General features: G+C 44.9%; 1 protein-coding gene across 1 annotated transcript in view; it reads left to right on the top strand.

Annotated features, from left to right (window-relative positions):
* CDNF (cerebral dopamine neurotrophic factor) overlaps positions 1–9750 on the top strand; it is a 47660-nt gene extending 37910 nt beyond the window's left edge. The window contains exons 3-4 of the mRNA XM_044276760.1: positions 7219–7360; positions 9137–9750. Coding sequence (XP_044132695.1) covers positions 7219–7360; positions 9137–9315 — 321 coding nt within the window. The 3' untranslated portion in view covers positions 9316–9750. The remainder of the gene's footprint in view (positions 1–7218; positions 7361–9136) is intronic.
* Positions 9751–13608: the final 3858 nt, after the last annotated feature.

Genomic DNA, 13608 nt, shown 5'->3' with positions numbered 1-13608 from the left:
CCTTCCAGTGGGGATGGCCATTGGTGCCGTTCACAGAGAGTCGGTCTGTCTCCAGGTTATTTCGTCTCCACACTACTCGGTGGTCTTGGGGTACCCCTGGCTCCAGAAGCATAATCCGACTTTCGATTGGAGATCGGCCGAGATCCTCTCGTGGTCACCGCAGTGTGGGGCTAGTTGCATCCATGGGTCTGTCAAGTTGCTGTGTACTTCCTCGGACTCTCTGTTGACTCCTGAATACGAGGAGTACCGGGATGTATTCGATAAGGTGCGTGCAGTTGCCCTACCTCCGCACCGCCCATACGATTGTGCCATAGAGTTACAATCTGGTGCCGTTCCTCCTCGTGGCAAAGTCTATCCACTGTCGGTAGCGGAGAATGAGGCCATGGAGGAGTACGTGAGGGAGGCGCTTTCACGCGGACACATTCGCAAATCCTCGTCCCCGGCAGGGGCTGGATTTTTCTTTGTGAAAAAGAAGGGCGGTGAGTTGAGGCCTTGCATCGATTACAGGGGTCTCAATCGCATCACGATCAAGAACGCTTACCCGATACCCTTGATTTCCGAGCTGTTCGATCGCCTCAAAGGGGCCACGGTCTTTACCAAACTCGACCTGAGGGCGGCATATAACCTGGTAAGGATCAAGGCGGGCGATGAGTGGAAGACCGCGTTTAACACCAGGACCGGTCATTATGAATCCTTGGTTATGCCCTTTGGGTTGTGCAATGCGCCCGCAGTCTTCCAGGAATTCATCAACGATGTTTTCCGTGACCTGTTGCAGCAGTGTGTGGTGGTCTATTTGGATGACATCTTGGTATATTCTGAATCCATGGAGGCCCACATTCTGGATGTCAGACGAGTGTTGCAACGGTTACGAGAGAACAAGCTGTTCGGTAAGCTTGAGAAATGCGAATTTCACCGATCCCAGGTAACCTTCTTAGGTTACATCATTTCCGCTGAGGGGTTCTCCATGGATCCTGAGAAGGTTTCGGCTGTCTTACAGTGGCCCCAGCCCAGTGGTCTTCGTGCCCTGCAGCGCTTTTTGGGCTTCGCCAATTATTATCGGAAGTTCATCAGGGACTTTTCCATGCTAGCCAAGCCTCTCACGGATCTGACCAGGAAGGGCAGTAATCCCCAGGTCTGGCTGCTCGAGGCCATCCGAGCTTTTGAGGCTCTAAAGTCCGCCTTTGTGTCGGCTCCGATTCTGTCGCATCCCAACCCTGGGTTGCCTTTTGTCCTCGAGGTGGACGCGTCTGAGACGGGAGTAGGCGCCCTTCTGTCTCAGCGTAGAACACCAGAGGGTCCTCTGCTTCCTTGTGGGTTTTACTCCCGGAAACTGTCTTCCGCGGAGTGCAACTATCAGATTGGTGACAGGGAGTTATTGGCCATCGTGCAGGCCCTTAAAGAATGGAGGCACTTGCTCGAGGGCTCGGTGGTTCCGGTTCTCATCCTGACGGACCACAAGAATCTGACCTACCTCTCTGAGGCCAAGAGATTGACACCACGTCAGGCCAGATGGGCTCTGTTCTTGTCACGTTTTAATTACATGGTCTCCTACCTACCCGGTTCCAAGAACATCAGAGCGGATGCCTTATCACGGCAGTACTCCGAGCTGTCCGGGGAGGAGTCGATTCCGACTTCGGTCATACCTCCGAATCAGATCCTGGCCGCCATTCGCACCAGCCTGACCTCTCCCCTGGGTGAGCAGATTTTGGCGGCTCAATCTGGTGCTCCCTCTGGGAGACCCAACGGCAGATGTTTTGTGCCTGAGGAGTTGCGCACTCGGTTGTTGCGAACCTACCATAACTCCAAGGCCGCGGGGCATCCTGGAAAGAATCAGCTGTCATGGGCTGTTTCACGTCTGTTCTGGTGGCCTTCTCTACGTTCCGACATCGCCGCATATGTAGCGGCATGCTCCGTTTGTGCCCAGAGTAAATCCCCTCGGCACCGTCCGTTGGGCCTTTTGCAACCCATAGCCACCGGGGAGCGTCCATGGTCACACCTGGGGATGGATTTCATTGTGGACCTCCCTGCATCCCGAGGCCATACGGTCATTCTCATGATTGTGGATCGGTTTTCCAAAATGTGCCACTGTGTTCCTCTCAAGAAGTTACCCTCTGCACGAGAGTTGGCCACGATTTTTGCCAGGGAGGTCTTCCGGTTGCACGGTTTGCCCAAGGAGATTGTGTCGGATCGGGGGAGTCAGTTTGTGTCCAGGTTCTGGTGCTCCTTTTGCTCCCAGTTGGGGATTCATCTCTCTTTCTCCTCGGCCTACCACCCTCAGTCCAATGGGGCCGCAGAACGATCCAATCAGGCCTTGGAGCAATTCCTTCGTTGCTATGTCTCCGATCACCAAGACAATTGGGTTGACCTCCTGCCTTGGGCTGAGTTTGCCAGGAACACGGAGGTGAACTCTTCCTCTGGGACGTCTCCCTTCATGGCCAATTATGGGTTCCAACCTGCCGTGTTACCGGAGGTATTCTCTCCCCAGGATATTCCGGCTGTGGAGGATCACCTTTCCGTCCTACGTGCTTCTTGGGTACAGATCCAGAGGTCCCTTGAGGTCTCTGCGCAGCGCCAGAGACTCCAGGCTGATCGCAGACGAGCGCCCGCTCCTTCCTACCAGGTCGGAGACCGCGTATGGTTGTCCACCCGCAACCTCAACCTTCGAGTGCCCACTCCCAAGCTGGCGCCTCGCTTTGTTGGTCCCTTCCGAGTGCTTCGCAGGGTAAACCCGGTAGCCTATGCCCTTGCGCTTCCTCCTGGCATGCGGATCTCCAACGTGTTTCATGTCTCCCTGTTGAAGCCACTGGTGTGTAATCGTTTCACTTCCTCGGTTCCTCGGCCTCGTCCGGTCCAAGTGGGCAATCGTGAGGAGTATGAGGTGAGCAATATCCTGGACTCACGCCTGGTCCACGGTCGGGTGCAGTTTTTGGTCCATTGGCGTGGTTATGGTCCAGAGGAGCGTTCCTGGGTTCCCTCCGCAGATGTCCATGCTCCTGCCTTGCTCCGAGCCTTCCATGCACGCTTCCCTCAGAAACCGTTCTTTACTCCGCGGACGAGGGGCCCTTGAGGGGGAGGTACTGTCATGGTCTTACCTTCTTGCTGTTCTCCTTCGTTTGACATGTGCTGGCGGCCATCTTGGTTTCTGGGTTTCTTGTAGCCTCCCACCCTGCGGCTTCTCCTTCCCACTGGGAGGAGCTGGATGCCTAGCTCATATATATAGGAGGTCTGTGGCTTCAGTTCCTTGCTTGGTCCTCCTGTGTTCACATGCTTCTAAGACTGCTGCTGCTTCTGGTTCCTGATCCTGGCTTCGTCTGACTACCCTGCTGGTTCCTGATCCAGGCTTCGTCTGACTACCCTGCTGGTTCCTGATCCAGGCTTCGTCTGACTACCCTTCTGGTTCCTGACCTCTGGCTTCGCAAGACCCTGCTTCGGTTTAGCCATCCGTTTGGACTTTTGCCTCACAGCTTGATTTTCAATAAAGCCTTCTTATTTCCACTTATCTCTTGTTGTACGTCTGGTTCATGGTTCCATGACAGAAGCAAGGTGTACTGTCCTTGGCTTCACATATGAATGCGCCTGATGCTGTAGGATGTGAGTCTGGGACTCACCTCCATATATTCTACCTTCTTTTCCAAGTAATCCCACAATGGCCAGGTTTCATAGCAGCATTGTAGAAAGCCATCTCCAGCTGCATAGGCTGCCCAAAAGCATGGAACAAATTCCCTTGAACAATAAACGATTAATTTATAGTATGGAAATAAGTTGGGTGTATTTAAAATTTTCATTCCATCACTAATCCTGTAAAGATATTTTCTTGAAAGAACATTCCCTAGAAGATCATTTCTCCTTTGCCCATGTCATTGAAAATGTATGGCCCAATGGAAAGACTGTAATGGCCAATATGGACTAAAATGTGTGTGGCTGCATAATGCTCGCTCACCAAATGATTGTTCATTCAGTGGTTGCAGAACCATCAGCTATGTGTATGGCGACCCGAAAATGTGTATGACTGCTTCGGTGTAACAGAAGCTCACCAGACAATTGTTTATGTGATTGTAGATTGTAAGCCTTCTCAGGCAGGGTCCTCTCTTCTTCTGTACCAATTTGTAACTTCTCTTTTTCATGCTTATTGTATTTGTTTTTTTTATTATGTATGTGTATCCCTTATCATATGTTCAACACCATGGAATAAATGGTGCTTTATTATTAAAAATAATAATAATAATTATAATTACTGACTCAAAGGAGATTTCACATTGAAGCTGCTTTCCTATCATAAGAAGTTACAGCATATAAGTTAAGTCACTTCATTATCGGTTTGACCTCTACCTAGCCTGCTGAAAGTAAATGGGACTTTGTTGAAGCTCCCTGTACAGGAAATATCTGCGTAGGAGACACAGTGGTAAACTACAGTAGCTCCATTCTGAGGATTGGCAGGGGCCCTGGTAGTTGTATTCTCACTGACCAGCAAGTGATAGCATATCCTAGTGATATACCTTCACATTTATAAGTAAAAAAAACTTTTAATTTACCTTGTACTCTTTTTCTTTTCAGATATCCATAGTTTTTCATGAATGTGTAAGTAAATAGTTAATAGTTATGCAAAAAATAGATTTATCTGTAACAGGTCATTTTCTATAAAGTTTATTTCATAGAATATTCAGACCAAGCCCATGTTTCCAAATGGGTTAATTATACTGTATACTAATTACTTACATAAAAATATAATGAAGATACCATCATTTACTCAGTTAGCGTACAGGTTTAGATTGGGTTCAAATCACCTTTTTGTTTTCCGTTCTTCTGATTCGTCAGAAAAATAAATAAATAAATGGATCCTTAATTTTGAGCATCAGTTGTGCAAACGGATGCAAAATAAGCACAACAGATGCTCAAAATAAAATATCTATTTTTTAATTTATTCTTTTGTTGTTCTGACGGATCAGAAGACTGGAAAAGAAAACGGTGATGTGAACCCGGCCTTATAGTTATATATTAGATATTGCCTGTGTAAGGGAACATTCTTATATTGTGTAACAAATGTGGATTTGCCACTTCACATTGTGTGCGGCAAATACGCATCATTTTAACGTGCCAGTAAAGTGTTTCGGCCACTAAAGATGGTTTCCAGAACTTACCTATTGATGACTTATCCTTAGGAAAGGTCATCAATATCAGGTCGGCTCCGATGGCACCTCCACTAATCCGTTGTTTTTACAAGCTGTGGCACTGGAACCAGGCACTGGGATGACACGGCTCCGTACATTGTACATTGGTTGTGCCTGGTTACTGTATCGCTGATCCCATTCACTGGAACTACATGGCTCTGGTTGTGGGGATGTAGGGATGGAAACAGTCGGCGTGGAATGTAACTGTTCGCCTGACAAACGATCTGTTACATGATTGCACTTACATGACACTCTGCCTATCTAAAGGGTTTTCATTTCAACGTTAACAACTCGTACGTCACTTGATTAAATCAATTACTCATGTAAAGGAGCCTTTAGTCATGGGATAGATATCATATCTACAAAAATGTTGTCTCCATGTAAATAGGACAAAGTACTGCCTGTGGCATAGTGCTCATGTTATGCCATTAAGGGCCTGATCAATCCAGGCAAAAATGTGAGCCCCTCCTGAGTTTTTCTTGAAAAGATGCAAACGGGGTTGTCAGGAATCTGTTGTCTTCTGCTCATTAACCATTAGGGTCTTCTGCTTTAGACTTTGAGGAATGGTGCAGCACTTCCACTCTTTACCACTCAAGGTGGCTGGCTTGCACTTTTACTTACCCTTAATCAAAATGGCCAATGTTTGTGGGATTGAACCATCTTATTTCCTGTTTGGGCCCATTTCTATCTAAATTTTATCCACCCATTGCTTAAGGGTTGTGACTTGTTCCAGTCTCCTGCCCCCAGAGAACTATCTTTGCCAGACATTTCTTACTGTCTTGTTAGACTTGTACTTCACCTCATCTACACTTCAAGCAGTTCTGCCGTGGACATCTACCATCAGTCCTTCACCCGCTGGTGCACCCTCCGGCACTTTGCGGACTCCATTCTAAGTATAGACAATAGCAATATGCCCCCAATGTATGAGATGGGAATACCATTTTTATGCATTTTTTTTTGCATTGCTCTACTCATTCTTCTTGCTTTGGATTCCAGCAGTGTTTAACAGGCGTGTAATGCTGTCTTAATACTACCTAGCTATCAGAGTCATATATTCCCCAAATAATACCATGTACAGTGCCAAATTACAGGACCAAACAATACCAGCTACATTGTAAGACTGTACTTATATAATAGTGCCATACAGTGAACACAATAACAGTACTACATTATATGGTCTTAAAGGGAACCTGTCACCTGGATTTTGTGTATAGAGCTGAGGACATGGGTTGCTAGATGGCCACTAGCACATCCGCAATACCCAGTCCCCATAGCTCTGTGTCCTTTTATTGTGTAAAAAAATAATATTTGATACATATGCAAATTAATCTGAAATGAGTCCTGTATGTGAGATGAGTCAGGGACAGGACTCATCTCAGGTTAATTTGCATATGTATCAAATCAGTTTTTTTACACAATAAAAGCACACAGAGCTATGGGGACTGGGTCCTGCGGATGTGCTAGCGGCAATCTAGCAACCCATGTCCTCAGCTCTATACACAAAATCCCGGTGACAGGTTCCTTTTAAATAATGTCAGAGTTGGCATCATGATACAAGTCTAGACTAAGGCCCTGTACTCATTCCCTGCTTGGTACCTGCATTTACATGCAGCATTGCTCGCTGCAGAATGATTGTTAATACGATCATTAGTCCCTATGCAGTTTCATTGTTTATAGGCAGCACATTTCGGGGGCAATGTGCTGCTGCACACGATTATATTTGCATGAATTTCAATGAATTTTGTATGAATGTTTATTCCCAATAATTGGCCAGATCATTGGCTGTGAAAATGGCCTTAAGATAGAAGAAGAATGGTGGACGTCTCCAAGTCGTGGAAGCCCAAAGACATGCTACCTCATGCTTTTCCCATGCTACGTATCATCTGGTCCTGACCTAATTGATGGTACAACCCTTATGCTTATAGTTTATTGGCTCTTTAAGGCATTTATGTTAATTTTTCCCATATATTGCCTTCTATATTAATTCACAATGTCATTATTTAATTATGTAAATGCTTGTATTTTTAATATGAACACTTTGTTTTCTAAGTGTTATTATTTAGGGGCCACAAGTGACGCAGCTACAAAAATTCTCAGTGAGGTTACACGTCCTATGAGTGCACATGTTCCAGCATACAAAATCTGTGACAAGCTAAAGAAGATCGACCTTCAAATTTGTGAACTTAAGTATGGTATGTATCCAGCGGTGTAGTGTGCATTGCCAGCGGCCAGGGCAAGCCAAGCATTGCCCCCCCCCCCCCCCCAACCTACTGTGGAAATGCCCCTTTATATAGAATCACATCCCACAGTGTACCAAGAACGACATTACCAATAACATTACCATTCCCAATCCCTGTTTAGGCTCTATGCCCCAGACCAGCCGTATTGGGAGTAGTACAGGTACAATTCCCAGTGGGACTCTCAGTGGGGCTGGCTGGTGGCATGAGGCATAAATGGGGTTTGGAAATGGCTTAATAAGAAGGATTTTTTTTACTATAGGGGGCCTAAGTGCACAGCAGGCTCATAGAAATTTTACTAGTACTACTTGCTGTGCAGACTACACTTAAGCCTCCACAGTAATCCTCCATTATTAAGCCAGTCACAACCCCTATTTAGGCTCCATGCGGCCCCTGGCCAGCCCCACTAATACCTATTATGTAAACCCCCATGGCTGGGCAATGGGCACTGGCAGCAGCCCTTCTCCCCTCCACTGACCAAAATTCCCACTCTAACCAGCGTGCCTTTATAGTAAACAAAAAAAAATATATATAAATACTCTGCTACATTCTATGTCCCTGCTCACTGAGCAGTACTCGGAGGTTGTGTTCCGCTTTTGCTCCGCACTGGAGCTGCACATAGCCTGATTTAAGCCTCGGAGTGGTGGTGGCACAGCCTTCGACAAAGCAAAGCGCACGCCCTGATGACTCTCCAGTGCACGCATGTCCAGGCGGGCCTTAACCAGCCCTTGCAGTTTGGTGCCTGGGGCAACCGCCCCTTATGCCCCTTTACTTACACCACTGTATGTATCACATGAGTCCAACTTATTACCTTCTAAATATATATTTTATGCACATTTATAACTATTGCAAAATGATCATTGAGAATGTGCAGAATCTGCAATGAAGTTTCTGAACACTTGACACTTATCAACTATCCACAGGCCAGGGGATAAATTTCTGATCGGTGGAAGTATGACCACTGGGACCTTCCCCCCCCAACAGTCATGAGAATGGGGGTCCTGTGTCCCCCATTTGAATGGACTGGTGGTCGAACATGCGCACTGACTGTGGGACTGCCTAAGATAGCCACTGCCACTCAGTTATGTGATACATACAGTGGTGTAAGTAGGGGGGCATAAGGGGCGGTTGCCCCAGGCACCAAACTGCAAGGGCACAATAGACTCAGAATGGAATAACAGCCCACATAATAGACTGCCTTTCATTTAAATAAGGGAGAGAGGACCCCTGTGCCTGTGATTGGTGGAAGTCTCATAGGTCAGACCCCTCCAATCATACGCTTATCACTTATCCTGTAGATAAGTGTCAATTTTGATGCATCTCCTTTACCGCCCTCCTCTCCTTTAATCCTATTCTGTCTCATATTGAAAGATTAATTTATATGTGCCCTATAAAAATGAAAGCTGGACTCTGATTGCATGTCAGACATACTATTCCGTAAAATCACATTAGTATTATTGCTGACTTTCTGCACCAATTTCACAATTGCATTCAAGAGTGTAACCCATAGGAGTAGCAGCTCATTTGATTCATGGGCCTGCAATTTGGGAAAATATAAATTGAATACAGTGGGGTACAGGCTTCATTGGTGATGAGTATATGTGGAGAGCAATTTACTAGTTTGTGTTCTCTTTAGTTATATTTTAATGGTAATTTGCATGTACAGTACCATCTTACATACACAACGAATCCTAAATAAGTTGCCCTTCATTTTTATATTATGTTTCACAGACAAGGAATTCGATCTAAATACTGTGGACCTGACTAAGTTGAAGGTGGCAGACTTGAAGAAGATACTAGACCGATGGGGAGAAGCATGTATAGCCTGCATAGAGAAAACTGACTATGTACAACTCATAAAGGAACTGATACCTAAGTATGCATTGAAAAGCCATAAGGCGGATCTATAAAACCTACATTAGGTGATATCCAAATAAAAGCGAATGTTTCTATACTTAAATTAAATGTAGAAGCAAACCACACAGACATGTCATGTGTAATTGTCTTTTGTGGATAGGGATAGTTAGATTTTCAAACATATTTAAGTCAATAAGTGGCCAATGGATTGGTATACAACCTAAGATATAAGAAAAGTGAACTGTATACAGTAACTGAACGCCCATTATACTGGACTGGCAGATGCAGAGGAGTGCCCTAAAGGATAGGCAATTTATATACCTTCAGAAATCAGAAATGATTGTTGTATAAACATCAATGGCCACCAATTTTGTACAATTTTGTCATATCAAGCGTGAATATGATTAAAGGGAACCTGCCACATTGAACATGGTGCTGAATGTAGCATGTTATAGAGCAGGAGGAGCTGAGCAGATCGATATATAGTTTTATAGGAAAAGATTCAGTAAAACCTGTTATTTATACATTTATATCCATGCTCATTCTGGGCTTTGAAGTCAAGGAGTCAGTCCTATCATTGATTGCCAGTCTTCCCTCTAGGACTGTGTATACAGAGAGAGCTGTCAGTCACTGATAGGACCACCTCCTGGACTTCAAAGCCTAGAATAAGCAGGTATTTAAATGCATAAAATAGGAGGTTTATGGAATCTTATTCTAAACCCATAAAACTATGTATCAATCTGCTCAGCTCGTCCTCTCTATAACATTTTCATGGTGACAGGTTGCCTTTAAACACTATAATGGTAATTTGAAGAAAACAGAAGTATTGAGCAGCTCTCACCTGCCAGGGATTCCACTGGTATAGCACGGAACAGCTCCTTCACCCGAATCAGGAGAAATACGGAAGTATAGAGGAAAAGAGATTTTGTCCAGCTTGTACTTGTGGTAATCCAAGGCTTCGTTATTGAAAATTCAGTATAAAATCCAGGTACAGAAAGCAGAGTCTACATGTTTCGGGCACAATGCAATCTTAGCCCTTACTCATGAGTAAGGGCTAAGATTGCATTGTGCCCGAAACATGTAGACTCTGCTTTCTGTACCTGGATTTTATACTGAATTTTCAATAACGAAGCCTTGGATTACCACAAGTACAAGCTGGACAAAATCTCTTTTCCTCTATACTTCCGTACTTCTCCTGATTCGGGTGAAGGAGCTGTTCCGTGCTATACCAGTGGAATCCCTGGCAGGTGAGAGCTGCTCAATACTTCTGTTTTCTTCAAATTGAACATTTTCTTCTAATGTAGCCTTGGATTACCACAAGTACAAGCTGGACAAAATCTCTTTTCCTTTATACTATAATGGTAATGGTGTAAATATACCCTAGTTAGGCTACTTTCACACTGCCGTTTCTGGGTCCGCCTGTGAGATCCGTTTCAAGGCTCTCACAATCTGCCCCAAACGGATCAGTTTAGCCTCAATGCATTCTGAATAGATAAGGATCCGTTCAGAATGCGTCAGTTTGCCTCCGTTCCGCCTCCATTCCGCTCTGGAGGCGGACACCAAAACGCAGCTTGCAGCGTTTTGGTGTCCGCCTGGCGGTGCGGAGCCAAGCGGATCCGTCCCCCATTGACTTTCAATGTGAGTCAGGATGGATCCGTTTGACTTACACTTAGACTTTTTTTTTTACTTAGTTATGCAGACGGATCCGTACTGAACGGATACCAGCGTTTGCATTTAAAGGTGCGGATCCGTCTGTGCAGATACCAGACGGATTCGCACCTAACGCAGGTGTGAAAGTAGCCTTACCATGACGGAATAAACACCAGACTGAATGCTATGAGTCCAGAGAACCCAGCTAGCCTGGAAATTGTTCAAAGATTTATACTGACATACTGTATATACTATTTTCTTTACCATTCACACCCATAGTAAAACTGTTGAGATTTATAGTTTATCTGTGCTGTTAATCTGGATTTAAAAGGATTGTCTGGCCTTAGAAGTGTTCCTATTAAAAAGATCCTTATCTATTAGCCAAGGAGGAGTGCATCTTTCAAAGTAGAAGACCTTATCTTGTACCACTGGCAAGAGACAGAATACTTGTTGCTGGGTTCCTCCATGGATTAAAGCTGATCACTTGGGGTCTCAGCACCAGAACATCCTGTCATCAGGACGACTATTTTAAAGGGAGTCTTTCACCTATACTGACCGTTATAGAACACTAACACCATTATCAGCATTATAGTCCCCATATGTGAATGCTGCTTACTGTTTAGCTGTCCGTCGCTTATTTTCTTCAAAAACACTTTTATTCAATATGCAAATTAGGTCTGACGGTGCCCAGGGGCGGCGTTCAAGCGGCTAGTGCCCAGGCCCCTCGTCGCTATTCATCTGAAACCCCTCTTTTTTCACCACTCTGGCCCACCCTAGGTTCTTCTGATTACCTCCTCCCTTCAGTGTGAAATCCAGCGCCTGCACCATGCATCCGAATCACCGCGCCTGCGCACAGCATTACCCATTATGGGCATCGGCATCCGAGCGTTTATTGCGCATGCGCCGGCCCCAACATCCCGATCTAGACAGTGGCTACTTCCGCCGGCTAGATCGGGATGTTGGGGCCGGCGCATGCCCAATAAATGCTTGGATGCCGATGCCCATAATGGGTAATGCTGTGCGCAGGCGCGGTGATTCGGATGCAAGGCGCAGGTGCGGCATTTCACACTGAAGGGAGGAGGTAATCAGAAGAACCTAGGGTGGGCCAGAGTGGTGAAAAGAGAGGGGTTTCAGATGAATAGCGACGAGGGGCCTGGGCACTGGCCGCTTAAACGCCGCCCCTGGGCACCTTCAGACCTAATTTGCATATTGAATAAAAGTGTTTTTTGAAGAAAATAAGCGATGTACAGCTAAACAGTAAGCAGCATTCACATATGGGGACTATAATGCTGATAATGGTGTTAGTGTTCTATAACGGTCAGTATAGGTGAAAGACTCCCTTTAAAGAAGCGTTTTAGTTTTTTTTGCTGTTTAAGTTGATGTACATTTTATGGGCTGTCTGCTATCTTGATTTCTACTTCCCCTGATATGGTTCCTACATTTCTCATCATGTCTTATACTTTGCAGGGACAGAGTGGGGTGGAGTCCCATCACACTGCACTTGCTCTTCTCTGAGTCTTCTCTAAGGGCAGCAAGTCCCTTATGGACACCTTTGGGGCAATTTTTATCGTTACATTCTACAAATTTAGGGCTAAAAAGATATTTTCAGTTTGTTAATTTTTTTTAATAGTTTTCCCTCAGCAGCTTTCAATGTCAGTGCATCTGCTTTGTCTTTTACAGTTAATCCATCAGAGAGCTGCTCTGATGGCTCGATCTTTGGAATGAGATATTCAGCAAGCATATCTGACATAATATTTTGTCCTTGTAATTTACATATTTATCCCTTTAGTCATTCTTTATGTGTAACACAATACATCTTAAACTGTGAGGCTTGCCTCAAGTTGTTAGTAAGGTGTGGCCGCAAAGGTAGTTTTGACAGAAGTGACCATATCCTTTTTCTGAATGTATCTTCTTCTAGTTTGCAACATATTTTATGTGCTTATTTCAGTGTTATATTTGAAAATGTTTGGAGTGGACTTTGACCTCTGATGAGACCAGAGGTGTAGTTAGGGGTTCAGCATGGGGGGTGGGGGGCGAAAAACATATCCATCACCGGAATGAACCCCAAACCAGGTAACACCAGACCATGAGCCTTACTAATACCACTAAATAGTAACTGAAAATTACCTTCAAACTTTTAACAAAACACTGTACAAAGACCAGTATTACCTACATACAGTGACGATATTATGGTAGATTTATTTATTTATTGTACTCACATATATAGGGCTGACATATTCCGCAGTACAGGCATTATCATCAAGCTGTCCCCAATGTGGTTCACAATCTAAGTTCCCTATCAGTATGTCTTTGGAGTGTGGGAAGAAGCTTAGAGTATCTGGAGAAAACGTATGCAAACACAGGGAGAACATAGAAATTCCATGCAGGTGTTGTCCTTGGTCGGCTTTGAATTCAGGACCCCAGCACTAACCAATGAGCCACAGGAGCTCTGCAAAAAATATATGTGATTACAGTGCATTTATATCCAGTGACTTACAGTTGCTTTTTCCTCGAACTTGAATAATTAATTTTCCCATCTTTTAAATCTGTCCTGGTACACCATGATGACTCCAGCCATGACTTGTGTCTGCAGAATTTACAATAGAGACATCTTTGGCGCCTCACTTTTCCAGTATCCTCCCAACCTTTCCCTAAACAACACAAATTCCCCATCCTGATTATATCCCCAATTCTGT

Source organism: Bufo gargarizans, chromosome 2 (assembly GCF_014858855.1).
Source record: "Bufo gargarizans isolate SCDJY-AF-19 chromosome 2, ASM1485885v1, whole genome shotgun sequence".
NCBI classification, from domain to species: Eukaryota; Metazoa; Chordata; class Amphibia; order Anura; family Bufonidae; genus Bufo; species Bufo gargarizans.
Note: the sequence above shows the minus strand (reverse complement) of the source record. Positions and strands in the feature narration are given on the sequence as shown.